The sequence below is a fragment of the Sesamum indicum genome, linkage group LG1 (genome assembly GCF_026168435.1).
Source record: "Sesamum indicum cultivar Baizhima isolate 11 linkage group LG1, ASM2616843v1, whole genome shotgun sequence".
Classification (NCBI taxonomy): Eukaryota; Viridiplantae; Streptophyta; class Magnoliopsida; order Lamiales; family Pedaliaceae; genus Sesamum; species Sesamum indicum.
Genome location: NC_142657.1, coordinates 20,012,198 through 20,039,476, shown reverse-complemented (window position 1 = coordinate 20,039,476; position 27,279 = coordinate 20,012,198). Strand labels below are relative to the sequence as shown.

General features: G+C 39.5%; 4 protein-coding genes across 7 annotated transcripts; all 4 read left to right on the top strand.

Annotated features, from left to right (window-relative positions):
* The first annotated feature begins 3,368 nt into the window (after window positions 1-3,368).
* On the top strand, window positions 3,369-7,308 carry BPG2 (P-loop containing nucleoside triphosphate hydrolases superfamily protein). 3 transcript variants are annotated; one of them, XM_011088589.3, is made up of 5 exons: window positions 3,369-3,629; window positions 3,721-5,036; window positions 6,134-6,301; window positions 6,497-6,859; window positions 6,942-7,308. In XM_011088589.3, the coding sequence occupies exons 1-4, from the start codon at window positions 3,536-3,538 to the stop codon at window positions 6,848-6,850; spliced, it is 1,932 nt and encodes a 643-aa protein (XP_011086891.1). In that variant the 5' UTR covers window positions 3,369-3,535; the 3' UTR covers window positions 6,851-6,859; window positions 6,942-7,308. The 3 variants fall into 3 exon arrangements, with proteins under 3 accessions (XP_011086891.1, XP_088735367.1, XP_011086882.1); XM_088879241.1 differs by having other exon boundaries at window positions 6,932-7,308; XM_011088580.3 differs by having other exon boundaries at window positions 3,370-3,629; window positions 6,497-7,308.
* A 2,065-nt stretch (window positions 7,309-9,373) lies between these two features.
* Window positions 9,374-16,198, top strand: LOC105168469 (uncharacterized). Of its 2 annotated transcripts, XM_011088568.3 has the most exons (13): window positions 9,374-9,560; window positions 11,945-12,143; window positions 12,521-12,590; window positions 13,388-13,584; window positions 13,820-13,895; window positions 14,011-14,094; window positions 14,167-14,246; window positions 14,353-14,479; window positions 14,592-14,651; window positions 14,752-14,802; window positions 14,924-15,082; window positions 15,292-15,424; window positions 15,626-16,198. In XM_011088568.3, the coding sequence occupies exons 2-13, from the start codon at window positions 11,986-11,988 to the stop codon at window positions 15,796-15,798; spliced, it is 1,368 nt and encodes a 455-aa protein (XP_011086870.1). In that variant the 5' UTR covers window positions 9,374-9,560; window positions 11,945-11,985; the 3' UTR covers window positions 15,799-16,198. The 2 variants fall into 2 exon arrangements, with proteins under 2 accessions (XP_011086870.1, XP_088741502.1); XM_088885376.1 differs by lacking the exon at window positions 9,374-9,560 and having other exon boundaries at window positions 12,013-12,143; window positions 12,236-12,590.
* A 592-nt stretch (window positions 16,199-16,790) lies between these two features.
* LOC105168462 (serine/threonine-protein phosphatase PP2A-2 catalytic subunit) lies at window positions 16,791-22,519 on the top strand. Its single transcript, XM_011088557.3, has 11 exons — window positions 16,791-17,177; window positions 17,999-18,055; window positions 18,713-18,796; window positions 19,695-19,766; window positions 20,066-20,137; window positions 20,775-20,815; window positions 20,950-21,016; window positions 21,362-21,553; window positions 21,645-21,734; window positions 21,830-21,937; window positions 22,094-22,519. Exons 1-11 carry the CDS (start codon window positions 17,085-17,087, stop codon window positions 22,157-22,159), a joined length of 942 nt encoding a protein of 313 aa, XP_011086859.1. The 5' UTR covers window positions 16,791-17,084; the 3' UTR covers window positions 22,160-22,519.
* A 929-nt stretch (window positions 22,520-23,448) lies between these two features.
* Window positions 23,449-27,275, top strand: LOC105168452 (protein CORTICAL MICROTUBULE DISORDERING 7). Its single transcript, XM_011088545.3, has 5 exons — window positions 23,449-24,460; window positions 24,775-25,284; window positions 25,536-25,778; window positions 25,865-25,956; window positions 26,293-27,275. Exons 1-5 carry the CDS (start codon window positions 24,302-24,304, stop codon window positions 27,077-27,079), a joined length of 1,791 nt encoding a protein of 596 aa, XP_011086847.1. The 5' UTR covers window positions 23,449-24,301; the 3' UTR covers window positions 27,080-27,275.
* The last annotated feature ends 4 nt before the right edge of the window (window positions 27,276-27,279 follow it).

The following is a 27,279-nucleotide window of genomic DNA, read 5'->3' as shown; positions in this document are numbered from 1 at the left end:
GGACTAATCAGGCGTCAGCTTCAGCCTCCAGTTCATCCCTCAGGACCATAAATTCATCGTCTTTCAGCTCAGGATCCGGAGGAAGAGGTTGGAGGTCGCCATCAAGCGAGATGTCAAGCGTGCTGCGGTCAAAAGACTCATGAAAACCACCAAGCTTTTCGACTTGAGACAGGCAGGTCTCATAGCCCTTGGCGAATGAGTCCGCAGACTTGATTTCAAGAGCGGTCGTGAAGGTGTCAGTCTTCAAAAAATCACGAACCGCAGACATCCGGGAATCGGCCAAGGCTCGCTGATGCTCTTCAACCAGAATGCGACCAGCTTGGCCTTCCTCCAACCCACGCTTGTGGCCCTCAACGAGGCCGACCTCACGTCCGGCTTCGAACGCCTCTTTCTTGGCCTCTGCCAGAGCCACCTCTTGCTCAGAACGCAGAATCTCCCTCTCCTTCTTGGCAACATCGAGCTCGGCTCGCAACTTTTGCACCTCGTCCCCCAAGGCCAGCAGGTTATCCTCCTGCTTGCGCTCTGTCTCGTCCCGTTCGGCCAGTTGAGACCTCAGATCTTGCACCTTCTGATCAGTCTGAATGTAACTCTTCCGATAATGGGTGCATTTGAGGCTTAAGCTTCGAAGGAAGGTCATGGCCTGCAAAACCAAAAGCAATGAATGGCACAAAAGAGGGGAGGTCGAAGGAAACCAACCGATGAAATACCTGGACCAGGGAGTGGGCTGCGAACTCCTCGAGCCGAATAGGGTTATTCGGTACAAGTGCTCCCTGATCGCGAACGGAGACGAATGAGTTGTAAACTGCAAAAGTATCCCCTCCGGCCTCGCCATACAGCGATGAGCTCGACATATCCTGCCATTCAGGAGGCGGCACATTACCTCGAAGAGATGCTCGGCTGTCCTCCCAACATGTGGCGAGCTGCGCCACCCTCAAAAATTTGTCCCGATCTTCATCAACGCTGGTCTTATCTGCGGCTTCCTTAGCCATCCTGCTCAGCACGCTCGGGCTATGCGATTTTGGAGGCGGGTGAGAGGCCTCAGCGGGCTCCTTCATTTTGCCCTTATCGCTAGGCCCTAACTTGGACTTGGGCCCGGGTCCTTTCTTCGAGGGAGATCGCCTCCTTTTCTTAGATCGCTCCTCAGGCAGACCGGGGCTTCCCTGCTCGATCCCATGGCCCCCACTAACCTCGTCCAAACCCAGGTCTAACTCTGAGGAGTTGTAACCGAGATGATCATCGTGGGCCGAAGGTGTACCCTCGCTATCGATTGCAATGGGCTGTTGCCCGTCAGGAGCGGCAATTGCGAGCGTTTTGGAGGGAACCGAGGAAGGTGGGATCGGAGGTAAATCTTTAGCACTTGCAACTGCCTTGCCCTTCCCTTTCGGGTCCGAAGAACTGGCGATCTCACCCCCCTTCCTTGATTTGTTTTGGGCCGCGATCCTCCGCATAGCCGAGCGCGTGCTCATGATGATACTATCTGCGAGCAGAGAAAAGTTAGCACACGCGAACACTACAGTGATGAAAGCAAGTGAGACCAAAAGAAGAAAGTCACCTAAGGACTCTTCGATGTGAAGGGACGCTGGAGAGAGCCCAGATAATTGCAAAACTTTCTCATTGAGAAGCTTCTTGGGATCATACTTATAAAATGTCAGACTCCTTATTTGGTCACCCTCCAGCCCCCCACCACAGGTTTTCGGAAGGGGTTTATACTTAGTCCACTCGTTCTTGAAAGGCCAGACACCACTAGGAGATCGAATGAAAATGTAGCGATCTAACCAAGCTCCTACATTCGACTTCAGGGCGCTCAGATACCCGCAATCTGGTTTGGCCGAAAGATAGAAAAAACCTCGACTACCAGATCGCTTTGAGGTGGTGAAGGAATATAAACTCCAAAAATTATCAAAATTGGGTTCTAAACCTAGATACCGCATCATTACAATGAAAAGGACTATATGGGTAATGGAATTCGGGGAAAGCTGCATAGGGCATAACCCCAACTTATTCAAGATCGCGGCCACTGGGGGAGCCAGAGGAAATCTCAACCCAGCATCGAGGTGTTTGATAGAAAAAGCAGTAAACCCCTCGGGAGGACGATGCATACGGTCGAAGGTGGCAGGGATGAGAATGTCAAAATCGGAGGGGATGTGGTACTTTTCCCTAATCTTATTCACAGGAACCCTAACTGTACTGACCACGGCCTCCCAAGGGTTTTTGGCGAGCCGGTCCTGGAACTTGACGAGGACCGAAGGACCAGTTTGTTTATCCTTAAGTTTGGTGACCGGAAACTTTTTATTCCTCTTGGGAGAGGTAGAATACGACCCATGCGAAGACCTAGAGACAGACCTAGACCCGGACCCTGAGGACGAACCAGAACCAGACTCGGAAGAGGACCCAGAGGCAGATTCAGAACGAGACGAAGACGACCCTGATTTAGATCGTGGCTTAGGGCCAGATCGCGACTTAGAATTCGAGCTAGAGCTGGAAGGCATCGTACCTTAAAGCAGGATGACTCTGGAAGCCGCAGATCGAATACGAACTCGTGGTTGTGAGCCTTGGTCGCTGGAAGTCTTTTGCGTGAGGTGGGCCGAGAAGTCAAATGAGGGGGTATTTATAGGAGATCCACTCTGGAACAACGCGCCCGGACGAACCGAGGGGATTAGGCCACGTGTACGCAATCAACGGACGCGACGGTTCGACTTCATCAAAGGCAACGAACTTGCACTTTGAAAAAGTGGGGGAGTAATGATGGGTATATGTATAATCCCCCTGCAAAAAGACTGAAAAGCCCTTCATTAAGGGTAGAATGGTCATTTCCGCGACCGGATCCGCGTACTTTGCAACGGGCGGGTCGCAGAGGACCCGACCCGGGTCGCGGGAACTGACAGAAGACCCGGACAATGACGGCCATTCGATTAGAACGGGAATCAACCGGATGAGGCCACGTGGCCCAGTACTTGCCGTACAACTGTGTACTATAAATAGACCCCGATACGCCATAAATGAGGTAACTGCTTTACATTAATTGAGATCGAACTTTGAGATAGAATACATTTCTCTCGATCAACCTAACTTGAGCGTCAGAGGGTCGTTGTCGGGGACATACCCGACGAGCTCACGGTTCTTGTTTTATTCTCAGGGGATCCAAAACCTGTTCCGGAAGAGTTAGTCGAACGGTGAGATCGTCTCAGGAGATCGAATAATTCGACCCGGATCACATACAACGTTGCAGCACCGCGATGATTTATATCAAAATATTTTATTTATTTATCATTGAATAGAAAAGCAAAATCTAATACGAAATGGAGGGTGGCAGCCATACTATACTGGAGGAAAAAATATTATTCAAATTTGTAATTATTTAATTTATCTCGTTAAAATTCGTTCTAGTTAGAGAGAGAGAGAGAGAGAGAGAGGTGGGTTTATCCTTCTGGTGGCAGAGACCGCTTAAACCTCCCGCTTCCTCGTCAATCTTCAGGTGAACCAATTCGCCCCTTGCCCAGTATCTTAAGGAGAAAACGAAGGGAAGATCAAGAAAATGGCAGTCTTGCTTCCATCCATTTCTCTATCATCAAGACCGATGAACAACCAGAATGAAGCTAACCCTTTGTCAAGATTTCAGCTTTTCACTGGTAAATTGTCGTTCCTATGATGTTTCTTCATTTTCTTGCATTTTTGGGAAAATAAGCGTAAAGCCCACTAGTCAAAATCACTTCTTTACAGGACTTGATATGGGAAGAAAGAAGGATAAGCATAACAAGAAAGATTTATACTTGGTACGCGGTAGTGAAGCAGTTATTCAGAAGACTGCGAAAATACAAGGGAGAAATTCAAGAAAGGGTGATAGAGGTTTGATTTTGAGTGAAGGAAGAGATGAGGATGAGAGTTATGGGCTTATATGCCCTGGTTGTGGAGTGTTCATGCAAGATAAAAACCCGAATCTTCCAGGATATTTTCAGAACCGAAAAGTTGAAGTGGCAGAAGAGGTAGATACTGTGGAGGATTTCTTGGCTGGAGAATTTGATGATTCTGAGGACTTTGAAGAAGATGATGAGGATGACATTGAGGGAAAATTGGAACAAGTTGATGAGAGTGGGATTGATTGGGACTCAGACGAATGGGAATTAGAGTTTGGTGATGAAGATGATCATTTGAAAGAGTTGGATGGATTTACTCCTGCTGGTGTTGGGTACGGTAACATTACGGAGGAGACACTAGAGAAGGGAAAAAAGAAGAGGGTCTCGAAGGCAGAGAGAAAAAGAATTGCTAGGGAGGCTCAAAGAGAGAAGGAGGAGGTCACAGTTTGTGCTAGATGTCACTCGCTTAGGAACTATGGGCAAGTCAAGAATCTAGTTGCTGAGAATTTGATACCTGATTTTGATTTTGATCGATTGATTAGCACGAGATTGATGAAACCCACAGGGAATGCTGATTCGACAGTTGTCGTTATGGTTGTTGACTGTGTTGATTTTGATGGGTCGTTTCCTAAACGTGCAGCCAAGTCCCTGTTCAAAGCACTGGCAGAAGGTAAAGATGGTTCAAAGCTTAATAAAAAGTTGCCGAAGCTTGTTCTTGTTGCTACAAAGGTTGATCTTCTTCCTTCCCAGATTTCACCTGCAAGGCTAGATAGATGGGTTCGGCACCGTGCTAAGGCAAATGGGGCACCTAAGCTAAGTGGGGTGTATATGGTTAGTGCTAGGAAAGATTTGGGTGTGAGGAACTTGCTAGCATTCATCAAAGACTTGGCTGGGCCAAGAGGGAACGTTTGGGTCATTGGGGCTCAAAATGCGGGGAAGTCGACGTTGATCAATGCATTTTCTAAGAAAGAAGGGGTAAAGGTTGCAAAGCTAACAGAAGCTCCTATTCCTGGAACAACACTTGGGATACTAAGAATTGGAGGGATTTTGCCTGCTAAGGCAAAGATGTATGATACTCCTGGCCTTCTACACCCATACTTAATGTCCATGAGATTGAATAGGGATGAGCAGAAAATGGTTGAGTTGCGGAAAGAGCTTCAACCTCGATCTTTTAGGATAAAGGCAAGTTAGTAGTTACTTATGCTTGAGTGCTGAAACCTAATGCACCTTTAGATTGTTAAACTGAAAAGCTCAAACATAGATGAGAAATTTAGCGTTATTGTTATGCAAAAATAACTATGTTATGAGGAATAGCTTTCCAAGCCACATTAAGCCTAGAATGTATCCTATTAGATGATTTTACACTTTGAATATGGCAAAAAGTGGAAGGGGAAATAGATCTTTGCCAAGGAATACATGATGAGAGTAAAGTGGAGAAATACCATATTCTACTGGCAACCGTTTCTCTTTCCCCAAAAGTGAGACATGTGGAGGAGTTGAGTTGAGGCAATAAGAACTCGTCACTATGACTCAAGCAGAGTCGAGTTACAATAATGAATGTATGCTAACTATCTACCAAGAAAGACGATTGTGAACATAACTTAAGCTAGGAGAAGTATGTTATCCTCTGCTTCAGCCAGCTTTGCCCTTTCTTTCTGCTGGCTAACGGTTAAGCGTTGTGCTACTCTTGAGCCAAATCGTGGAATGATGGATTTGGTGTCCTTTAGGTTTTCAATTGTCCACTGATCCAAAACCATGGTGTTTTCCTTTCTTAATAGTTGTGCTGTTTTTAAGTCTGAGTTGCTTTATACAACACCTTTTTCATAATGTGCGTTTTCGTTTCTCGTTTTCCTCTCTGGAAGGTGGAAGTGGTGTGAGTTGACATGAAAATATTAGATGCTAACTCAGTTGCTAGACTATTGCATCTCTTCATGGATCTTACTAAGCTGGAAAGCATAAATTCTGTTACTGGCCTAATGCATCTCAAAATGGAACTAACTGAGCTGAAAAATGCAAATTTTCCGTCAGAATTTTCTCTTCTGCTCTGACCTCAAGTTCTTTCTCCGTGTCTCTTTCCCTTGAATATGTTTAGTTTCTGTGGTATGGTGCTTCATGTCAAAATACCTTCCGGTGGTTAAATGTGTAGCTGACGCATGATCATTTATTCTCTTTATTCCCTCATTTTAATGGCTTCTTTAGCTTAAAATCATTGTGGATCCTATGCACGACAAAGCTTGCTTGTGAAACTGGATCTAATACTGAACTTTAACCACATGCAGGCTGGTCAAGCTATACATGTTGGTAGCTTAGTTCGACTGGATCTTGATCAGGCCTCTGTGGAGACTATATACGTCACAGTTTGGGCATCGGCAAGTGTTTCCCTTCATCTGGGAAAGATAGAAAATGCTGATGAAATAAAGAGCAAACATGCTGGAATTAGATTGCAGGTAACGCCTCTAAGACACTGAAGTTAAAATATCAATAAGCCCTTTCTGTTCTATTTTATTTTATTTCTGCATAAACTCATGATTTGTAGGGCATGTTTGTTTGCTAAACCTGACTCCGACCTTCAATCTCAAGTGGACAAACTCGTGATCTGCTAGATGTTTTATGATACATTTCTTTGTTTTTTCTTGTTTCAGCCACCTGTTGGTACAGGCCGAGTTTCTGAATTGGGCGAATGGGTGAAAAGAGATGTCAAAGCATCTGGAACAAGCTGGGACGTGAACAGTATTGATGTTGCGGTGGCGGGCTTGGGTTGGTTCTCTCTAGGTTTGAAAGGCGAAGCAAACTTAACCTTGTGGACGTATGATGGCGTCCAGATCACTCTGCGGGAACCTCTAGTGCTCGATCGGGCACCATTTCTCGAGCGGCCCGGATTTTGGCTGCCAAAGGCTATATCTGATGCTATTGGGAATCAGAGTAAGCTTGAAGCACAAACAAGGAGAAAGGGTGGAGACGAAAGTACGGACGTGCTTTCTGAAGTAGCCACTTGACAAGGCGGCGTAAGTACAACAAGACTGAGAATACTACTTTCTTCGAGTACATGATGAGTTTTCACTTCTGACCTGCTGCAGAAATCTGCAGCTCCAACAGCACAATCAGCACTTTTTTTTCACAACTTTGGCCAGAATGAGTTGCCAAATCATTTGACAGATTGTGAACGTTTCAGAAAATATGAAAAGATCGTAAACACAAGGTTGAAAGACTTGCGTGGTTCCAAGAATTCTCCTGCGCCAACAGTAGCTTAAAAGAAGTTTCTATCAGAATAGTTTTTTTTTGTGTGAATTAGAGTTGAAGAACACTCTTCAAACTATTTATATTATGGCACCTGTAAAGCATCCTAAATTTACAATAGAACGCATGGATTTGTTAAGGTCTCTAGATAACGTGCGATGTTTTGTTCTTTTAACGTGTAATGATTCTTCACAGAGTAAATGGACAGATACACATACACAGCGGCGTGTATATTATCATCGTATGTTGGATAGTATCAACTAAAAGGCCTAGGCCTCGTTTGCATATCGGGATCAATTTGAGATAGTAGCTTGTTTATTTTGAAATAGTCAATAGTATCAACTAAACGGTCTCGTTGACATATCCGGACCAATACGAGATAGTAGCTTGTTTACTTTGAAATAGTCCAGACCGGAACAATACAAGCAAGCCCCGTATTGCGTTGGATTGTAGAGTCCCATGGATCAAAATGTTCTTAGGTTTGGTGCAAGGAATTGTCTTAAAATTGACGCATTGGCTGAGAACATACTGACAAAAATTTTAACTAACATACGCCGCACATGTAAATCTGAAGATATTCTTGATTGAAAATTTTGATTACTGACGCGCAGTTGTGGAAAGGGATATGAATGAATTATGATGGGCCACTTAGCCGAAGTTGAGGATCTGAGGTTCTATCTCCTTATCCTTTCCTGGATTGGGCATTGCAGGGCAGCAACCTTGACTTTGATTGCTGAGCTCACAATGTGGTGAGGCATGGGAATGGGATCACTTCTCAACTCAACTTCAAACATTTTTCCTATCTAATGCCAAATGACATCTTTACCCTCCGAATTTTGTTTTCTATTTTTTATAATATATATATAATATATATATATATATTTGTTTTTACGTAGATAAATTATATTTTGAAGTGCATGAGCATGAGCACGAGATGACGTAATGTTAACAATCCCAATGCACGTTGTTTTGTGTAGTAGCAAAAGCAAACAAAGCAAGCACGCAATCAAAGGTTGGGACTGCACCTGCTTTTTCCTCCATGCCCTGCCTTAAATTTATCAATCTCATCACCCTTCTGACATATACACACTATTATCATTGAATCAATATTGGAGTAAATTTATTGAGTGAACATTACCCTAACATAGTCCACATTCACCACTATCTTTCTTTTCTTTTCTTTTTTATTAAATATTATGTGAAAAAGGGGTCTTGTCCCGAAGATATTATTTTACCGTAATTATTAATAAATCAATTACATGATACTTGCGTTTTTTTTTATTTTGCAAAAAGAAATTTCACAATAAGTAAAGAAGATTAATTGTTATGAGCAAAAATATTGTTTCTTTAATTGATACGGTGCATATATTGTTGAAAATTTGTGGCTCATGACCAAAACTGAAAAGGCTCAGCCCGCACCACCCAAATCCACACACATGGATGGCTTAGCCATTCCACTGCCCTAGCCCATTCATGTGTTGGCTAAGCCCACTCTCTCCACCCGATCCACTTGACTCTCTTGTTTTTTATTTATTTTTAATCTTCACCCCTTCTGCAGAAATTGTAATCCTATTTCTCACTTTCTCGTCTCTTCATCTCACCCTCCTTCTTTTCTGGGTTTCTCTACCATCGTTTTCCTCTCTATCTGATATCAATGTCCTCTCTTTATATAAATCACTTTTGGTGGCTTTCTGAGTATGAGAACAAAACAAAGAATTTTCTTCTTCTATTGCTCCGATTAAAAATTTTCTGTGAATATAGTTCTTTAGTGAAAAGTCCTAAGTAGTCATGAGTTGGCTCTATGTGACTGAGCCTTGGTGGCTCTTTGAGTGACTGAGCCTTAGTGGCGTGTTTTTTGGTGTAAAAGCAACCAAGTGTTAGTGGTTGTCGGCCTTAGTAGCTGTGGGCTACCCTTCTTCGAACCTGGCCCCTTGAGCCATTTACCTCCTTTCTGATTTGTTAGTATTTGTTGCTGAAATATTGATTTGTAATATTAAGGATTTTCGTAAGCCACAATTCTCTGTAATAATTGAGATAAGAATTATTTATTTGGGCTCAACATTGAGAGTTTTTTTATCTAACACGAATGATATGAAAATATTAATAACAGTGATGTTTTCCCTAAATAATTTAAATAAATAGAAAACAAGAAAAGCAATAATGTTTTTTTTTTCAATTATTTAAAATTTAAAAAAGAAAAGGTTGAAGTAAGGCTGATATGGTACTTTCACCAGCTGCCATTTGTTTGAGTTTCCAACGTATAGGTGGCGCTTTAGCCTCGTTCCAACATTCATTCATTCATTCAAGAGGCAGTATAGTATATACATTCAAGAAGAAAGAGAAGAAGTGAATGCAAGAACTTATCTTTGCCCTACAACCCTCTCAAAGCTTCTGCCCTTTCTGTCCAGTTTGAGAATATAATTCATGCACAGGGAAACTTGATGGGCTCTACTTAAATCACACCAAGAGGTATAAATTTACTATCTTTTTTGTGTAAACATTTAGTGAGATTAATGTATAGTTTTGTGTAAAGTTCTCTTTTTGCTCTCTTCTTCTGTTTTTGTGATGGATGGTTAATGGGGCTTTTCTGAATGAAACTGCATGCTTCTTTTTTTTTTTTTTTAACTTTCTTGAAGGTTTAATGATTATAAGTAGGACATGTGATTTTGTCAATATGGATAAAAATGGAGTTAAGGGCTTAGCAGATTCTCTGTGTTTGAATTGTATGAATATGGAATATGTAGCCGTGTGCATCTCTTTTAAGACCAAGAGATGATTTCTTGTTCAGTCTGTCTGTCTAGTATACGCGATAAGCATGGCATCAATCTATCCAGCTCAAGAATTTAGCATTCTGAGATTTCTAGCTTGTGAAAATGGAGGCTACTTAAAGGTGGTTTGGTTTGGTTTGCTTGGGGGATAAGCATGGTATCAATCTATCTAGCTCAAGAAAACAGTGGTTTTAACTTTTTCAAGGAGTTTTCACTTAGGCAGAACATACTGGCCCACCATAAAAACTCTCAAATAAGTCCCTTTGTGTGAGATTCTTTCTGCTTTCCGTCCACCACAAGGGTCCACTTGGTTCCACCAGTAGGACTGAAAGAGGAGATTGAGGGGAAGGAGCAAGTTCTCAACCTATTTCCGTATTAGGAGGGACCACTGATGGAGCCCAAGAGGGAGCCATGGTCCATTTTGATTTGTTTGTTTCACTTAATTGACCTGCAGTATCAATGAATATGGAATATACTAGGAGTGGACCTTTGATGAGTTACTTTTGCAGAGTTTTTGAGTTTATCTTTTGTTTTAACCACAAGACTTGGACTCTCTAATCAATTAGGAAAAGGAAAATTGCTTAATATATGATTATATAATCAGCTATTAATCCACTCATAAACTAACAGATACAGTTTCTAAAACAGAAGATTCATATATCATGGTTTTTCTAAAGTAAAGTTTTTGAAAATTAAATATTAGTTAATAAAAGTTGTTCCACGTATTATGTCTAAAATTCATATTAAAGTACATAACTATTCACACCAGTAAGTAGAAACATTCCTTGGCTAATTAATCCTTTTGGCATAAATGCTTCTACAAATATATACAGTTAAAAATTTGAACCCTGAAAGACAATCTCCATAAGCTCTTAGTAGACGTCCTCAGAAATTCTGGTTAGCTCCTACTTTCGGTGAAGGTTGTTATGTATTGCTGACTTTCTTGTTAATTACATATGTTGTTTGATACTGTGGAGGGAGATGAAACTTAATATCTTCTTCCCTATATGTTATCATAATAAATCTAAAACAAGTGTCATTCCCCAATAGTTGAATGATATTTACCTATTTGACTTATAGGGGGCAAACAAAATTGTCTCCATGACATAGACTGGATTGAAGTATAAAAGTCCATGAGTACTGATGATTTTCTGTAAAAGATAACAAGCAGGAGGGAAGTAAGAGGATATTGGTGTCTGCCTTTCTCAGTGACGACATAGCAAACAAAATGATTCTTGAAAATGTTTGTGCGGATATCTTCTCATATGAGATTCTAGATAACTTACTTCTTTCTATCTTCTCATATGATGAATTGTTTCCAGATCATATAAGCTTCTTTTTCTCCCAGATCTGCAGATAGCTATTTCTTACAAAAGCCTTTACAGAATTATGGTTCATGAAGAACCAAAAACTTTGCCAATCTTTTGAAGAATGCACTGAAGACGAAAATTTTGAGCTTTTTTGTCATGTTCCTCCCTCTTATTATTGATAACCAATGGTTTAAGTAATTGGGGATGGAAATGTTTGGTTGGTGATCCTAAACGGTTCATACTCAGGAAATCAACTTGCGAAGATTCAGAATTTGCTTTACCTGAAGTCACAAAAGTTTACAGTAGACTAAGGGTAGCAGCAAGAGACCACACAGAATCAAGAAATGCTTTGACTTAAGACATTAAGCTTCCTCCTTCATGTATATGCACATACCAATCCTGTCCACATCAATAGCTGCCTGGCATTAGTGTTTTCGATCCTTGGATTTGCTTTTATTCCTCAAAAAATGTATAAGTAACAAGCTTTTAGTTGTGGTTGGATTAACATCTTGTTAGAAGGAAAATGTTTGCTTATTCTCAAGAGAAAATATTGAATGCAAAAGTTACAAAGTGGATCCAATTGCAACAACTGTCACTGCTACTCTGCATCACTAAAGTCCGACCGCGAAGGACAATCTTTACTAACCAAAGAAAATCTCACCAGACGCATACAGCATCCTTTTATGTATTTGAATTTCTTGAACTAAAATATCGTACTCTAAGACATTAGAAAGTGTCTGCCTTTTATGATGAAGAGATGAGACTTATCTTGCAGGATCTTACCAGTTCAGAAAATCTTGCTGCTTGTGAAGCGGCATGGCTGGGGATACCAGCAATGATGAATCATGCACCAAGCCACTTGGAAGGTGCTCTGTCTTCTATTACGGGGTGGGCCACATGCTGAATGATATAACATCTGCCTGTTGGTTCACCTATCTCTTAGTCTTTTTGACAGATATTGGACTGGCCCCAAGGTTCGTGCTTTATTGGCTTAATTTTTGCTTTATTGCTTAGTTTATTTTCAACCCAGAAGAATTATGTTCTCTCTATTTGACTTTGTTACAAGGAACACATGCAACGGAGAAGAAATCATCTGAATATTAAATACCATATTTTGGTTGTTTACAAAGTTGAAGTTTGTCGTAGTTACAATTTCTCACGTTATTAGAGGCAATTGCTTGGAGGGTATGTTGGCTTCAGAATGAGACAATTTCCAGGATGACTTCAATCACTGGTTCAAATTTTAGGATGTCACAGAATTCGATATTTTGTAATTAGTTGCGTTATTTTCGTTGTATGTCACTGGTATTTTCCATGTTTGAGTTTCATTCCTTGGCTTTCTCTTTCTCAGTGATGCTGCTATTGTAATGCTTTCTGGTCAAATTGCTGATGGATTCACAACCGTATTTGCAGGTGAACTGGTATGTGTGGACAAAGTAAATAACTATTTTGATATGTCATACTTTGTTAATTTTTTAGGAGAAATTACAATTGAACCGCATTATTAAATGTGAGAGAAGTGTTACTATTTGGTATATAATATTTTAAGGGAAAGTTTTCTTTTTATTACTTTTGCAGAGTAGTCAGGGTTAGGATTGAATTCTTCATTACTAAAGAGCATTGGTTTGTGAGAGAAGTGTTGCTAACTTTAATTATTTGGTCTATAATGTTTTAAAGGGAAAGTTACAAGAAAACTAGTCAAAATCAATAGGTTAGTTATCCGGGTGTGGTCTTTGGTTCTTGCTAGTTGCTTTTTATTGCATACGTTGGTATAAGACCATTAAATGTCACATGTGAAAGGTTTCTCTCAGCTTCAAGTATAGGACATAGAACATTTAATAAGGTAAAATTATAAAGGCAGCACAAACTAATAATGGTTTTAGTTGCACTTTTCTCTTTGAGAAAGGGAAAAAAAACATGAGATAAACCATACTTTCATCTCAGAATTTCTCCATATTATGTATCAAATTCCAAGAGAGCAGTGCAAATTGTTTCTCCTTATAAGTGATAAATGATGATATCATCTGAACATGCGCATCAATGTTGGAAAATGGTGTAATCTCTTGTGATTTTGCGAGTGGCACATGTCAGACTTTCCAAATTTCTTTTAGGTGGACAAATATGCTTTTATAATCGCCTTAATGTCCATCTCTCTTTGACCGAGTGAAGGAAATTATTTGGCACCAGATCAACTGACTTATTCTATTCGTTATGGTAGATAGACAGATACGGACATTTCAAGATATGGCATGGAGCAGGATCTCTTTTGGTCGCCATCTCATTTTCTTCCGTCTTTGGTGGTTGCTTGCCTTGCAAAATTATTGGATCCAATTCATCTTCTATGCAAACCATCGGTTATAGCTTCTTTGCGGCAATTTTCAATGTTGGCTGGGCTGCTACTCAAGTTTCGCACATGTAATAAAAATCTTTCATCATATGAATGAGTACTGTGCTTTTCCTGTGGCTGAGATAGAATATTGAGTCAAACCTAGATTATGGTTAAGTTGAATCTTGATTTATTATTGTTAGCTTGTGGCAAGAGAAGGAAAAGACAATTACTTTAACGAGAAATGAGTCAAACTTTCACATAGGCTAGTCCTCTACAATGCCTAGATGAAGTTAGTAATTGTGCAGCCTGCTTGTGTTGTAGGTCAATGGTGAACTGCATCACTCTAAATTCAACAAGCCGAGTAGTGTTGGCTAGCTGTCGCAATGCCTTCACAATGGTTAAAACTTCCCTTTTGCTTCCTCCATTATATGATTTCTGTTGTGTTTGTGTCGTAACCTGTTACCTCTCGATTACTCATCTTTCCCATCTCCTTAAATTCAATCCTCGTGAAGGTCGCCAACCTTAGTCTATATGCCGTTGCTTTTGTGGTATTCAACATTAACACGGCAGGGTCAGTTATTGATGTCGAGAATCAGGTACATTACATTTGTGGTCTTCTAAATATTTTCTTTGGGATTTTTTCTCACTTAACTCTTTAAGTTTTTCAGTATCGCTGGATAGCATATACGTCAATCTTCATTGGGTGCTGTTTCGTGGGTGTATTTCACCTTGGAACTGAGGAGCCAAGGTTGGTCGCATACATTATCACTCCGAAATTTGTACCACATACTCATTGCTTTTGGCTTTGAAACGTCAATTTCAGACACTTCACTTTTATAATCCCTCTTATCCAGATTGAAAAGGGAAGCTCATGAAAAAGGTCATGCTAGAATTTCTTGGACCTACTGGTTTAACAAGTTGTTATACTACCAAGTAGCACTAGTTTATGTGCTAACTAGACTTGTCACAAACGTTTCACAGGTTAGCATGCATTTACATTGGATAATTTGCTTATTTATTTAAAGAAGGATTTCTTGGATCAAGAAGTGTATTGACATCTTTATTCTTTCACTATTATCACTCCGGTGCTCAGGCGTTTCTTGCTTTTTATGTCATCAATGATCTGCACATGACCCAATCTTCGAAAGCTTTGGTACCGCATTCGAATTCCTTCGCACCTAACTATGTTATATTGTTTGGCAAACATGAAACTTCTCCTTTATGATAATCATGTTTGATATTTGTGTATCTAGGTTCCTGCAGTCATCTACATCTGCAGCTTCATCATATCAATCCTCCTACAGGTTCTCTTGAAGCCAGTTTACATGAGTTGTTCTTACTTGTTCTATTACTCTTAGTAGATTTGTGTTTCTCCATATGATTTTAACTTCCTGAAATTCATCGTAAGCTACCCTCATTACGTAGGAGGTCACCTGGACTGGCCAACGTTTGAAGGCTTTCTACTCTGCCGGAGGCCTTCTTTGGATAATTTCTGGTGCAGCTATCCTCTTTCTACCAAGCAGCATGAAGGCTTTCATGTACATTTTATCCATAGCGATTGGAATTGCAAATGCCTTGATGATGGTAAGATTAACGTTTCCGTTGCATAACTTCACTAAAAGTTTGGCTACAGATAGACGGGATCTGTGCACAGTACACTTGAGGCAACTAAAATAAGGGTTTATTGATCATGACATAGTAGGCAGTAAATCCAGTTATCATGGTCCTTGTTAAGAGCGGTTAGAGCTTCTTGATTTTCAGACTTCCTGACAATGTTCTTTATCGAACTACAGGTCTCAGGGATCAGCATGCAGAGTTTTCTAGTTGGTGATGATCTCAACGGCTGCGCTTTTGTTTATGGATCATTGAGCTTTCTGGACAAAATATTATGCGGACTGGCATTAAGTGTTCTTGAATCATATCAAAGTTAGTATCCACTCATCTTTTCCTCCAACTATTCTTTCACTTCAAAAATTAGTTTTTGTAATTTTCAATGGTGCAATAGTAACTCTCTTCGAAATATTCAGCAGATCGACACTTTTTGTGCATCAACACCCGCATGGTTTTCTAGTAAGATTAGTTCAAGTTCGACTTTGTTGGGCTTAACATTCTTCATTTTTCATGCAGGCTCTACTCCAGAAGTGCGCAACTGTCCTCACTCAAGTTTCCATTTGTCTGTTACCAGATACGGGTTAGGTCTCGTCCCAGCTATTTGTGCATTAGTCGGCGTCTTAGTGACACTAAGCATGAAGCTGCCTGAGCCCACTTTAACTCCTTTGACGGATCCGCTACTGGCGTAAGCTCCCAAGCGCATAAAGATTCAACAACACAAGTTGCAACCATTTTCATCAATCAATGAAATCAAGGTTCTTAGAGTCCCTTTCTAATCCACAATCAGGCACCGAGCAGCTAATTCTTGCTGCAGAACAAAGATTCTTTTCCCTGAGTCGAACATTCCTTATCCGCTGATTTTAATTCTATTTACCGTTCAAAACTGTAAAAGAACCAAATGGATACAAAATCGCATAGCCCAGAACTCTTGATGTACATAGTACAGATGCTTTCTGCATGATGTAACAACATTGGTTCTTGGAGTTGTTTGTTTTAGCTAACGAGCTCTTGATCCAAGGGCAACTCGTTTCGCCAGATCTGTACAAGTCAATTTTTGTTTAGTTACAACATCATCCGGTTGGTTTCGTAGTCTCTTATTCTGCTTGGGATGTTGCTATAACTTTCGTGAAATCAACAATGGATTTGGACGATTTTCATTTTAAGTCGTGTGTGCCTAGATGGGGGATTGTAATAGGTGTATTCTTACTAATATGTTTGTGCTGTAATTGTGGCATTTATGTTGAGAAATGGACAGGAGAGTATGTTCCACCACATTCTTCCGGAATATCTAAGGTTGTTTGGGGACCAGCTTCAGGTGCTGGAAGATATGAACTGCAGCACAAACAAGCAGTCCATACCAGCCACATATGTTATGTTATATGCCACACATAAATTGTAAAATTATATATATTAAAATTAAAAATTTGAAGTGTCCGAATAAAATAAAATTATAAAATTCTATAAAAGATTCGAGAATCGTAATGATCAGTTTTATTAAAAATTATAGTGTTGTATAAAGTTTAACTCATTTAATGTTTTTACTTTATGAAGAATTTAAGGAAAATATAAAAAGTGTAATAATTACGAAATGAAAATGAGTTAAAGGTAAGTTTATTTAAATAATAAAAAATCAGCAACCAAACAAAAATTTAATTAAAAAGCAGATCGACAAATTTCTCTATCTCCCTCGGCTCCACCACACCATCTCTCTCTCTCTCTCTCTCCCCGCTCGCACTCTTTGCGAGTTCTCTCTCTCTCTCTCTCTCTCTCTCTCTCTCTCTCTCTCTCCTCCTCTTCCTCTTTTCTCTCTCTGCATATACATACAATTCTACATATCTATCTCCAAACGTTTACAGTTCCTGAATCTTGGCCTAGGGTTAGGTATATCCTGCCGTGGAACCATTTTCTTGAATAGAGGAAAGCGGCACCGTACTGAATAACGGTGGATCTGATTCGAGACGTAGATTAAAGCAAGATGAGCGCGGATCTAGCAGCTGCGAGCACACATGGGAATCTGGACGAGCAGATTGCTCAGCTCATGCAGTGCAAGCCTTTGTCTGAACCTGAGGTTTTCTTCATTCCTTCTTCTTTTCCCCCCCAAGAGTTTCCATATTCTTTGTTTCTATGTTTTTTCGGTTGAGTTTTTACAGATCTGGTAGATGTGATGAATTTGATAATTTCCGAGAAATGTGGCAACCCTTGTTTTCTTTATTTTCTAAATCTTGGTAATGAGTCATTGAAAGTTTTTTATGTTACTTGTTGGGTTTCTTTGGTGATTATGGGAGTTTTCGGTACTGTGATTCATGCATATTACGCGTATGGCTAGGTTATTATTTTCCTGAAAAATAATTCAGAATTTTCCGGGCTTAGAGATTTATGGGAGGAAGTATCAAGTTTGATTGTAATTGGGGGACGGAATGGATTTTTTCTGCTTAATGTTTCTGTTATAATAGGGTGAATGATGAGCTACAATTGTTACATTTATTGGGTTACTGATACAGTTGAGTATCTGTGGATGAGAGAATTGAGAGACTTGCAAGAAAATCCAAGAGAGAGTAGAAAGAGGGAGGGAGACAGAAACTTTTTTTTTTAAGTGCATATACATTATGTGTGTTTGTGTTGTGTCTTGCTGTGGCAATTTTGAGTAAGGCATATCAATTGAACATCTAAGTATTGTTCGCTGCACATTCACACATGCTGTCCACCAGCTTGAGGCTTGCTTAATTCAGAAATACTGTAACATTTTTCTTAATTGTGGCTGATTGATTGAGCCTATTCTCTGCTTCTTTTTTGTGTGTGCATTTGGTGGTTTATTCTTCTTTAAGTGTATTATATGTGGAGATGAAATGGCCATTACAGATTGCAGTGTTCATCATTTTATAATTTTAGGTTAGGGCTTTATGTGAGAAGGCCAAAGAGATACTAATGGATGAAAGTAATGTTCAGGTATGTGTTATGGATCTTCTTTCTTTTTCTTTAATGATAAATATCACTAATTTGTTTATTGTTGAGTGCTAGCTATTCAGAATCAAATTTAATCTCTTAATGTCTTTTGTACACTGTCAACAATACCATAGACGACAACCTCATTTTTAACCATCAAGTTAACAGAAATAGTTATACCTTATTGACTGGTATTGCTTCTGATAAATTCATTAGCTAATGAACTGCTTGCTACCGTGCTTAATGGATGGTGATTAATTAGGCGGAGAGTATTATATGTGGGAAGTGTTGGGGGATGATACATTAACTCAATCTATGTGACAAATACATATAGATAACCTCTCAGGCAGGTGGATTTGGAGGAGAAACTGAACTTGATAACTTTCAGAGCTGAATAGTTTTAGGGCTTGTTTGGTTCTATTAGCTTCTGAGCAACAGAACTGTGTCGAGAAAAAGCAAGTCGCAGTTAAAATAACATCTGCGCAGAGTTTATTTTTCCTGCCATTTCTGTTTTGGCATTGTTACTTAAAGTGGTTCATTAATGCATTGATGCTAAATTCTGGTTTTAATCATTTATTTCATTTGGTATTTTCTTTTTAGTACTAAGTTAGAACTTCTTGTGTCCAAGATTCTATACTGATCTCCTTGTTGCGGTTGCAGCCTGTAAAAAGCCCCGTGACAATTTGTGGTGATATTCATGGCCAATTTCATGATCTTGCCGAACTTTTCCGCATAGGAGGGAAGGTATTATATATTCCTATAACATTCATATGCTTTTGCTTTTCTTTTTCTTTTTTTATAGGGGAAGTGAATTTTCAGTCAAAGGAATGGACTTGGGGATGGACAGTGTCCTGTCGTATGATAACAGGTTGAAATCGAGTAAATGTTTATTTTTGACAATGATGGTCTTAGTCATTAATACATATGCATTGCCTTCTTAAAAATTAAAAGAAATTTGTTTCCTTGTATCTTGCATATTTTATCTTTCTTTTCTTAATGGTTCTAGTTATTACTTACAAGGAGGTTGGACTAACTAGAATAATTGCTTTTAGAGGTCTTTCACATACATGAATTTCTTTTCATTTACTTTCACCATAATTCACCATTGTTCAATTGCTTAAGTATGTTAGATGCAATTTCGGTGTGATTTTTTCTTTGTTTTGCTGACGCTTCCTTCCCTGTTATCTGAATTTTTGAGTATGGCTCTCTTGCTCTCATCTCATGGTATGACATTGTCCCATTTTAATTAGGTAATTTGGTTATGATGGATCACTTTCTTCATATACCAAATTAAACTTGCCTGAGGAAGTTATGGCAATAACAGTATGAATGCCGCCCCCAATTCATCCTGTAACCTTCATAAATTGGATACACTTGTGTATTCTAATAGTATGCGGGGTAGGTTAAGAAGTCTATAGCGGGTCAATAATGTTTTTGTATCTACATCAGGCAGGTTAGTTTTACTTCATTTTCTGTGTAAGATATAGCTTAAGAGTCTCTCTAGATTGGGTATGTGTGACATGGGTTGTACAACTAATCTTTCGTTGTCTGGTAATTTATGTCGGCTAAACTCTGTGTTTACAAATGTTTATAGATTGAAGCATCACCGATGTATAATGTGGTTCCATTTTTTTATTGATAGTGTCCAGATACAAATTATCTATTCATGGGAGATTATGTCGATCGTGGGTACTATTCAGTTGAAACTGTCACTGTAAGTAGAAGAAATATGACGTGATTCTTTTGTTATTATCATTATCTTGCTTGTGAATTTCAGACTGTTGTAGTGGTGCAATTATTTTTGGAATTCATTTCCTGCTTATCTTTTCATTTCTAGTCTTCTGACACTGTCTTACTATTCTGTTCCTTTTTTCCTGGGGTGGGAATGGAGTGGTGGGGTCCGGAATTGGGAAGTGTTTTTCTTGTTCTATGTTACATACAATATTACACTACTTCTTACAATATTTTGTTGAAATTGCACTCGTTAGAGATGTTTATATGCTTATTCTGCAGCTTTTAGTGGCTTTAAAGGTGCGGTATCCTCAACGTATCACAATTCTTAGAGGAAATCATGAAAGTAGACAGGTAATGATTTATTTTTTTAACTTCCATTCATCTTTCCAAAATCTCTACAGAGTGTAAAAAATGCTTTTTCCTTTTTAGTTCCTTGATATTATAGTTCATGCTAGAAAAGTAATTTGTTCTGTTCAAGTTTGTATTATTTCCTGTATGTGCGCAATTTGATTTATTAATCTTAGGCAACATTGCATTACTGCCTGTACAACGTGATGCTAACTGAGATTATGAGCATATTAAATGATGTTAGGTTGGAATTGTGGCTCTTCTTAATTAAAACTTCATTTAGCTCTTGGTAAAATTTGAGACTGCCGACATCCTGCTCCTTTGTAGGAATTTGTGTTATAGATAAAGGCTTCACTGATACACCCAATCGTTTATTTCACAATTGGTTGGCTGTTGTATATGAGGATGTTTTGTTTCCTGATAATTTGTTGTCCCGTCATCATCTCATTTATCTCTTTGCTTCTGTCATTTCCTTACCTTCCATTGGAACTTTGTGATTTGAGGAACTGAAAATCTTTATTGTCCTATTGAGGAGAGTTTTCATTCTTTTAGCTACTCGCTCTTGGTTACTCAATGTAACAGTTGTGGTCTGAGTCTGAGCTGGTGCTTGAAGTGATGGATAGTTTGTTTTATCTTGCAGATCACTCAAGTTTATGGTTTTTATGATGAATGCCTACGGAAGTGAGTTTTTGGGTTCCCTTTTGATCTCTACCAAATTTGTTTTGGTTTTGTGTGGTTTACTTATCTCTCTTATCTGAAATTTCTGGAAAGACTTCCACATAATACTAATTACCTTGATCCGTTTTTTATTATAGGTATGGCAATGCTAGTGTTTGGAAGATATTCACGGATCTATTTGACTATTTCCCACTTACTGCGTTGGTTAGTAGAACTCTCTTATTGATGTTCTTGCATCAGTTTCTTGATGCCATATTTGTTATGAAAAGTTCTTTTCACTGTTTTACTTTAATGTAGTTAAAACGAAATGTTCCCCCCATTTTTGTCCGTTTTACATCACATAGGACCGAAGTGCATGAAAGATATTCTGATCATTGATATTGGCCTTCCTTGATTATTAGGAAAGTAGAAACATATGTAGGAGTTGAGTGTGAAAGTGGTAGTTCATATGCAGCTACATGTTCCTTTCTGTTGCTCGAATTGTTCTACTCATGTTAGGTGTATCGTGCATGCAAGTAAGTTAATGCTGGGATATCAATCTTTCTGTAGGTTGAATCGGAAATATTTTGTCTGCATGGTGGATTGTCTCCCTCTATTGAAACACTTGATAATATAAGGAACTTTGATCGCGTTCAAGAAGTTCCCCATGAAGGTCCGATGTGTGATCTGTTGTGGTCTGATCCCGATGATCGTTGTGGTTGGGGTATCTCCCCCCGGGGTGCTGGGTACACTTTCGGCCAGGTAATTGTCTACTTGTTGAAGGTTCTTTTCTTCTGTTCTTCATTTCAAGTTTCAACCTTGAATATGCATTCTAATCCTCCTTGTATTCCAGGATATATCTGAGCAATTCAACCACACCAACAGCTTGAAGCTAATTGCTCGAGCCCATCAGCTGGTTATGGAAGGATATAACTGGGCCCATGTAATTATTGCAATTCTAGATGTGAAGACCTTATAGTTTTTATATTTCCATCAGTAGAAAATGTTTGTTCATGTGTGGTGTTACTTTTACCACAGGAACAAAAGGTCGTCACTATTTTTAGTGCACCAAATTATTGTTATCGCTGTGGGAATATGGCATCTATTTTGGAAGTTGATGATTGCAGAGAGCATACCTTTATCCAGGTTTTGCCTCGCTCACTGAGTCTGCCATGTCCCATCTTTTTCGTTTTTCCTGTTTCAAAGAGTTATTCTGAGTAACTCAGTTTTGAATTTTACTATAGAACAATATGCCATTGTGGTGGTTGATTGATGATGCACCTTATGATTACATAATTGCAGTTTGAGCCAGCTCCAAGGAGAGGAGAACCTGATGTTACTCGGAGGACACCTGACTATTTCTTGTAGAGCTGACAGTTGTAGACTCTTTTGCCTGCATGAAGTGTCAGTTTGAGGTTCTTACATGTTGATTCCTGAGATTCGAGCTTCACATTACTAGGCCTTTTGAAGGTGGTACGAGTGCGAAGAGGCATGTGAAATAGTTAAGGCCCCCTTTTCTAAGTTATATTCTAACCGATTGTAGGGTTTAGAGTTCGGGAAGTTGGTCTAGGGGATGCTTTTGTGTATCATGTTCTATAATTTTTTTGATGTTTTTGGTTGTTTCCCCTTTTTCTTCTAATAATTTTTCTCTTTATTTTCCTTTCAATCACTGTCATTATGTGGAAAGGTTTGGTTGAAGTAATGATGAACTTACATTCGTTACTCAAATCGCTTTCTGAAGTAAAATGCTGATTTCATTCTTGTTGAGGGATCCTATTGCTTAAGGCCCTCTTGTTGGTGACTGGTTATTTCTTGTAGTGCCCAGAAATTGGAATTGATGATTATCAGTCGGGCCCTTAAAAGTCTTTTATCTGCTATTACATGCACATTTAGAGATTTGACAATTAGTTTATGGACAATGATAATTTTTAACGCATCTGACATGTGGATGCCAGTTGCCAGAGAAGCTTATTGATGATTAGGATCTATTTTAAACATGAGTAAGAAGGTTTTGTGGCTGCACTATTTCGTGTGAACTGCTAATTAGTTCTGTGATCTTGTTTATCATGGGCAATGGGTGAATGCTCGTTCTTAAACTAATGAGCCTCAGCCTCTGCATCTGGTGCTCGGACTAGTTGTGTCCGCACTAAATGTTGGGTACTTGGGTGCAAATAAAGAGAGGAGAGCTTTTACATAGCAATCCCATCCAGAATGTGTTCATTTATTTACGTTTCTTGTGGGTCTTCATCACTTTCTCACCCCTTGTTTTCATAATTTGGTATCCTTTTCAGTTTCTTAGTGAGTGCGTGTTATGCCGAACAGAAAAAGTGGATCACTTTCGTTGCTCTTTCTTCAATGTATTTTACATTTAGGTGGTATTTACGGTGAGGGCAAATTTTAGCATCAGGCCCCGATTTCTGTTGGACATTCTTCTGTTGATGCTGAGTGGTCCCTTCTGTCGGTACTTTGACAAGCCTCTGTCTTTAGATTCTACCGCAAGGGTCTGCATGGATTCCCTGCATTCCCATGTTTCTACAGGAGAAACTAAAATTATTTAGATTGGTCTACATAGAATTTTGCTCTATTAGAGCAAAATGAACAAGCCAACACCCCCCCCCCCCCCACCAAGTGAGGATTCCAAATCTCATGTATGGTGCGTGAATTCCAAAACCCTTATAACTGCAACTGAAAGTCATAGGCTCCGGAAAAGATAATGTTTACTACAAGGGTTATGGATGAATTGGAATTATAATCCAATATATCTCATGTTTGTCACCAATGCTTGTGGGTTGTAACTTTAGACGTTTACTATCAAATACTTACAGCCGGCCTGATTTGATTCGGGTAGCCTCAGGCCGAATGACATGCAATTTTAGTCAAATGTGCATTGGGGATTTATTCTTGTCCCTGGTGGATGACGGGACGCGGAGCTGTGTTGGAGGAGGGTCGCTGGGGTTGTGAGTGGGAGGGAGTTGGGAGTTAGTCCTGTACAAAAGAAGTTCAATTCCCATAAAAACGTACCTTATAATTCAAATTTTATATTCATTTGACCAACATGACATGAATGGAAGGCCGAGGTGGTCACATTGCTATACGTGTTCTGATTCCCTGCCATCATCCCATCCAAGAATTTCACATCATAAACTATTCACTGCGCAGAGAAAGGTCCCATCATACAATACAAGACAACTTCACTCACACATTCTGCTGCCGCTTCCCACTCTCATTCATATGAATTTTAAAGAAAAAATATTTAAGGTTTATGTAAAGTTTCAGAATCTTGTCCAACTCTAGTGATATTTTGTTGTATTAGCTTGGCAAAAACCTCGTCATCTGTGCCCATCCCATTGTTGTTGTTCTTGTTGCCCATACCTGCAACTCTCTGCCACCTCCAAACCACATCGCAACCTGACACGTGTCTCTGAACGACCCCTCCATTGCCTTTTTGAGATTCCCCTCAACTGCCCTTTTGCAGTTTCAGTCTTGGCCGTCTTCTTGAGAACTAATTAAATGCTGTGTAAGTGTGAATTAATTCAGTTGACAAGCATTTATTATTTATTTCTCCTGTTGCCCACTTTGCAAATGGCTTCTCTTACCCCCGGCACACTGGACAAGCTCTTGCATAAGGATTTCAAGGTGGCCGGTGAACACCGCTCTGCTCTTCTCCAGGCATGTGTTTTTGAACTTTTGTACCATCTCAATGAAGATCATCAGCTTCTCTCTTGTACTAGCTTTCTTGGGTGTTTCTCAATAAAGTTTGGTTTTTTTCGTGTTTCTTCTGCGTTTGGGATGGAGAGATTTCAGGTTTATGGTTTGAGTAAGGATCATTAGTAGTGTATTCTGATTAATGGGCTGTTGTAGACTGTGACATTTGTGTGCTTTAAGCATGAGTGTTACTTTTGGTCTTGAATATTTCTTCTCTGTCATTCATTCTTTGTTGTCACAATTTTGACATGCAAGAAAGTTCTTTTTTTCTTGTAAAGGTTATTAGCATTGTTCCGTCACTGGAAGATGACCCATGGAAGAGCAGGGGATACTTTTTGAGGGTTTCAGATTCGGTTCACTCAGCTTATGTATCAGTATCAGATGGAGATGTGGAGTTGATATTGAGTGACAAGATCCAACTAGGCCAGTTCATCCATGTAACTTGGCTAGACTCGGGCTCCCCTGTTCCGGTGCTTCGGGGTCTAAAACCCATCCCCAAGAGACGGCCCTGTGTGGGTGAACCAAAGGATTTGATATCCAGCGATTTTCTGAATTCTAAGAAGGTGGAAGCAAAGGTGAAGTCCAAAGGAAAGCTGAAGAAAGTGGTGGGAAATGAAGAGGGGAATGTTAGAAGAATTTCTTTGGGAAATGGAAAGCTAGGAGGTTTGGGGAGCAGAAGATTGAGTTTGGATTCATCCCGGAAAGGATGGGATAGGAGTCCTCAAAGTAGAAATGGTGGTAGAGATGAAAAGTCTAAAACGAAAGATAATTTGTCAAGCTTAGTATCCGTAAGTTTATCATTTTAGCATAATGCAAGTGGGTGTAGATCTTTAGCTGTTTGTTTTTAAGTCGCTCTCTTTGTATATATTCGCATAATTTGATCTAGTTCTACTGTTGAAAGGTTGTATCATAAATTGAAGAGAAATACAAAGTGAAGTATTGAAGCATATTTACAATCCTTCATTAACACAGGCATGAAACTTGATACATGCAGCAAATCACGTGTGTCGATGCATGATAATGTCATACTTGTTTGCAGGTTGTCACTAATAAGGTCTTCCCCCATGATTCACCAAAGGGTTCAAGCATTTCACCTCTTACAAGCAAGAACGTTATAGTCTCACCAAATCATCTGTCAAAGCCTATTATCAAGAACTTGAAATCATCAGATGATGGTATTTTTCCTAGCCATTTCAATAAAGTGGCTCTCAGTGCTAAAAACTGGTCTGACTCAAAGATCTTGTGGAATTCACTTCCTTCCACCATCTGTGACCTTGGAAAGGTACATTGCACAAACACTTCAATGCAAATAATTGTATGCTTTATCATCTATCAGTTCCCAGTCTATAGTTTCATGATGTTTTTCAGGAAGTTAGAAGCTATAGGAATGTTTCGTTCGTCTCTGCAGTTCGTGCACTAGAAGAAGTATCTGTATATGATGGTGTCCTTCAGTGCATGAGGTACATAATTCTCTTCCTCTTTTTTGTTTGGTGTTAGTGTTTAAAATACAATGTCCACGATTGTGAACGGAGGATATAAATTTTGTGCCATTCTTACTTTGTGGTATGGAAACTAACTGGGGAGTCCACTGCTGTTTGATCTTAAGTGTTGAGTAATCTTAAGCAACTAAAGTTCACAGAATATGTCGGTTGCCTTCTACTCCAATACATTTTTATGCACAGAATTAAGAAGTGAATTCTCTCTTTCTTGTTTGAACTCGTGTAGTGTTAGTATCAGTCTCCAAGAACTTGTAGCACTTCAAGGTTGTCAGCTAACATTCATGTGCTTATGTGTAGTATGTTTGCAGAACTACGCGAGTCATCTGAGAAAGAGGCAGAGGCATCCGGTCCATTAATAGAACAATTTTTGAAGCTTCACGAGAGCATGAAGAAAGCTGCTATAGTTGTTAGTTCTCTGATAAATATGGAGACTTCTGCAAGAGACAGCAACAATTGCAGTTCTCGATTCTCAGAATCAGGGAAGTGCCTCAGTCCTGCAAGTAAAAATGCTTCATTATGGGTTCAAGCTGCAGTCCAGACCGATCTTTCCAAATTCTCCCTCTATGCAAAAGAAGAAGAAAAGGGCATCTCTAATTGTGAAAAGCGTCATTATGTTGTGATAGAAAACACACCAGTGAAAGTCGAGACAGAGAACCATTCACCTGATAACAAGAAAAACAGCATCAACCATGCCTCGAGTAAATCAGTTCCAAAGGTGAAAGAATTGTCATCTCATTCAAGACGGCATCTTTCCAATACAAAAGGAACAATTGCTGGACTGGAAACATGGTCAGAAGGCTCGGGATGGAGCCATGTCGCTGATTTAGCACAAAAGTTGCTCTCGTCATCACGTGCCTGGTTCTTGGATTATTTGGAAGATTCTCTAAATAATGGATTCAGACTGAAGAGCAAAGAAGATACTTCTCAGATCACAGTCCTTCTTGGGCAGCTTAAAAGGGTTAACCAGTGGTTGGACGAGGCATTCCAAGAAGATGGTAGAGCTGATGAGAGAATAAACAGTTTGAAAAAGAAGCTATACAGATTTCTACTTAACCATGTCGATTCTGCAGTTCCTCGCAGGTAGTTTAATTTCTACACAATACCTAGTTATAATGGTAGTAATCTGTCCAGTCCCTAGATTCTTGACTGCATTCATGACATTCAGAGAGGTAGCTTTTTCATAGTCTTGGATGCTCTTTCAGCAAAAGTGTAAGGACTCATACCCTGAGGATAATTTAGATGTTGCATTAATTTCTTATGAAGTTTAGTCTCTTGATTTCTCTC

Bases quoted from the DNA above. Each gene is read 5' to 3' on its own strand.
- BPG2 (XM_011088589.3), top strand. From the start codon at position 3,536: ATGGCAGTCTTGCTTCCATCCATTTCTCTATCATCAAGACCGATGAAC. The intron at 5,037-6,133 runs GCAAGTTAGTAG...AACCACATGCAG, and splicing joins CTCGATCTTTTAGGATAAAG to GCTGGTCAAGCTATACATGT. The intron at 6,302-6,496 runs GTAACGCCTCTA...TTCTTGTTTCAG, and splicing joins ATGCTGGAATTAGATTGCAG to CCACCTGTTGGTACAGGCCG.
- LOC105168469 (XM_011088568.3), top strand. From the start codon at position 11,986: ATGGCTGGGGATACCAGCAATGATGAATCATGCACCAAGCCACTTGGA. The intron at 12,144-12,520 runs GTTCGTGCTTTA...TCTCTTTCTCAG, and splicing joins GATATTGGACTGGCCCCAAG to TGATGCTGCTATTGTAATGC. The intron at 14,652-14,751 runs GTACCGCATTCG...TTGTGTATCTAG, and splicing joins CCCAATCTTCGAAAGCTTTG to GTTCCTGCAGTCATCTACAT.
- LOC105168462 (XM_011088557.3), top strand. From the start codon at position 17,085: ATGAGCGCGGATCTAGCAGCTGCGAGCACACATGGGAATCTGGACGAG. The intron at 18,797-19,694 runs GTATTATATATT...TTTTATTGATAG, and splicing joins TTTTCCGCATAGGAGGGAAG to TGTCCAGATACAAATTATCT. The intron at 21,938-22,093 runs GTTTTGCCTCGC...ACATAATTGCAG, and splicing joins GAGAGCATACCTTTATCCAG to TTTGAGCCAGCTCCAAGGAG.
- LOC105168452 (XM_011088545.3), top strand. From the start codon at position 24,302: ATGCTGTGTAAGTGTGAATTAATTCAGTTGACAAGCATTTATTATTTA. The intron at 25,779-25,864 runs GTACATTGCACA...GATGTTTTTCAG, and splicing joins CCATCTGTGACCTTGGAAAG to GAAGTTAGAAGCTATAGGAA. The intron at 25,957-26,292 runs GTACATAATTCT...GCTTATGTGTAG, and splicing joins GGTGTCCTTCAGTGCATGAG to TATGTTTGCAGAACTACGCG.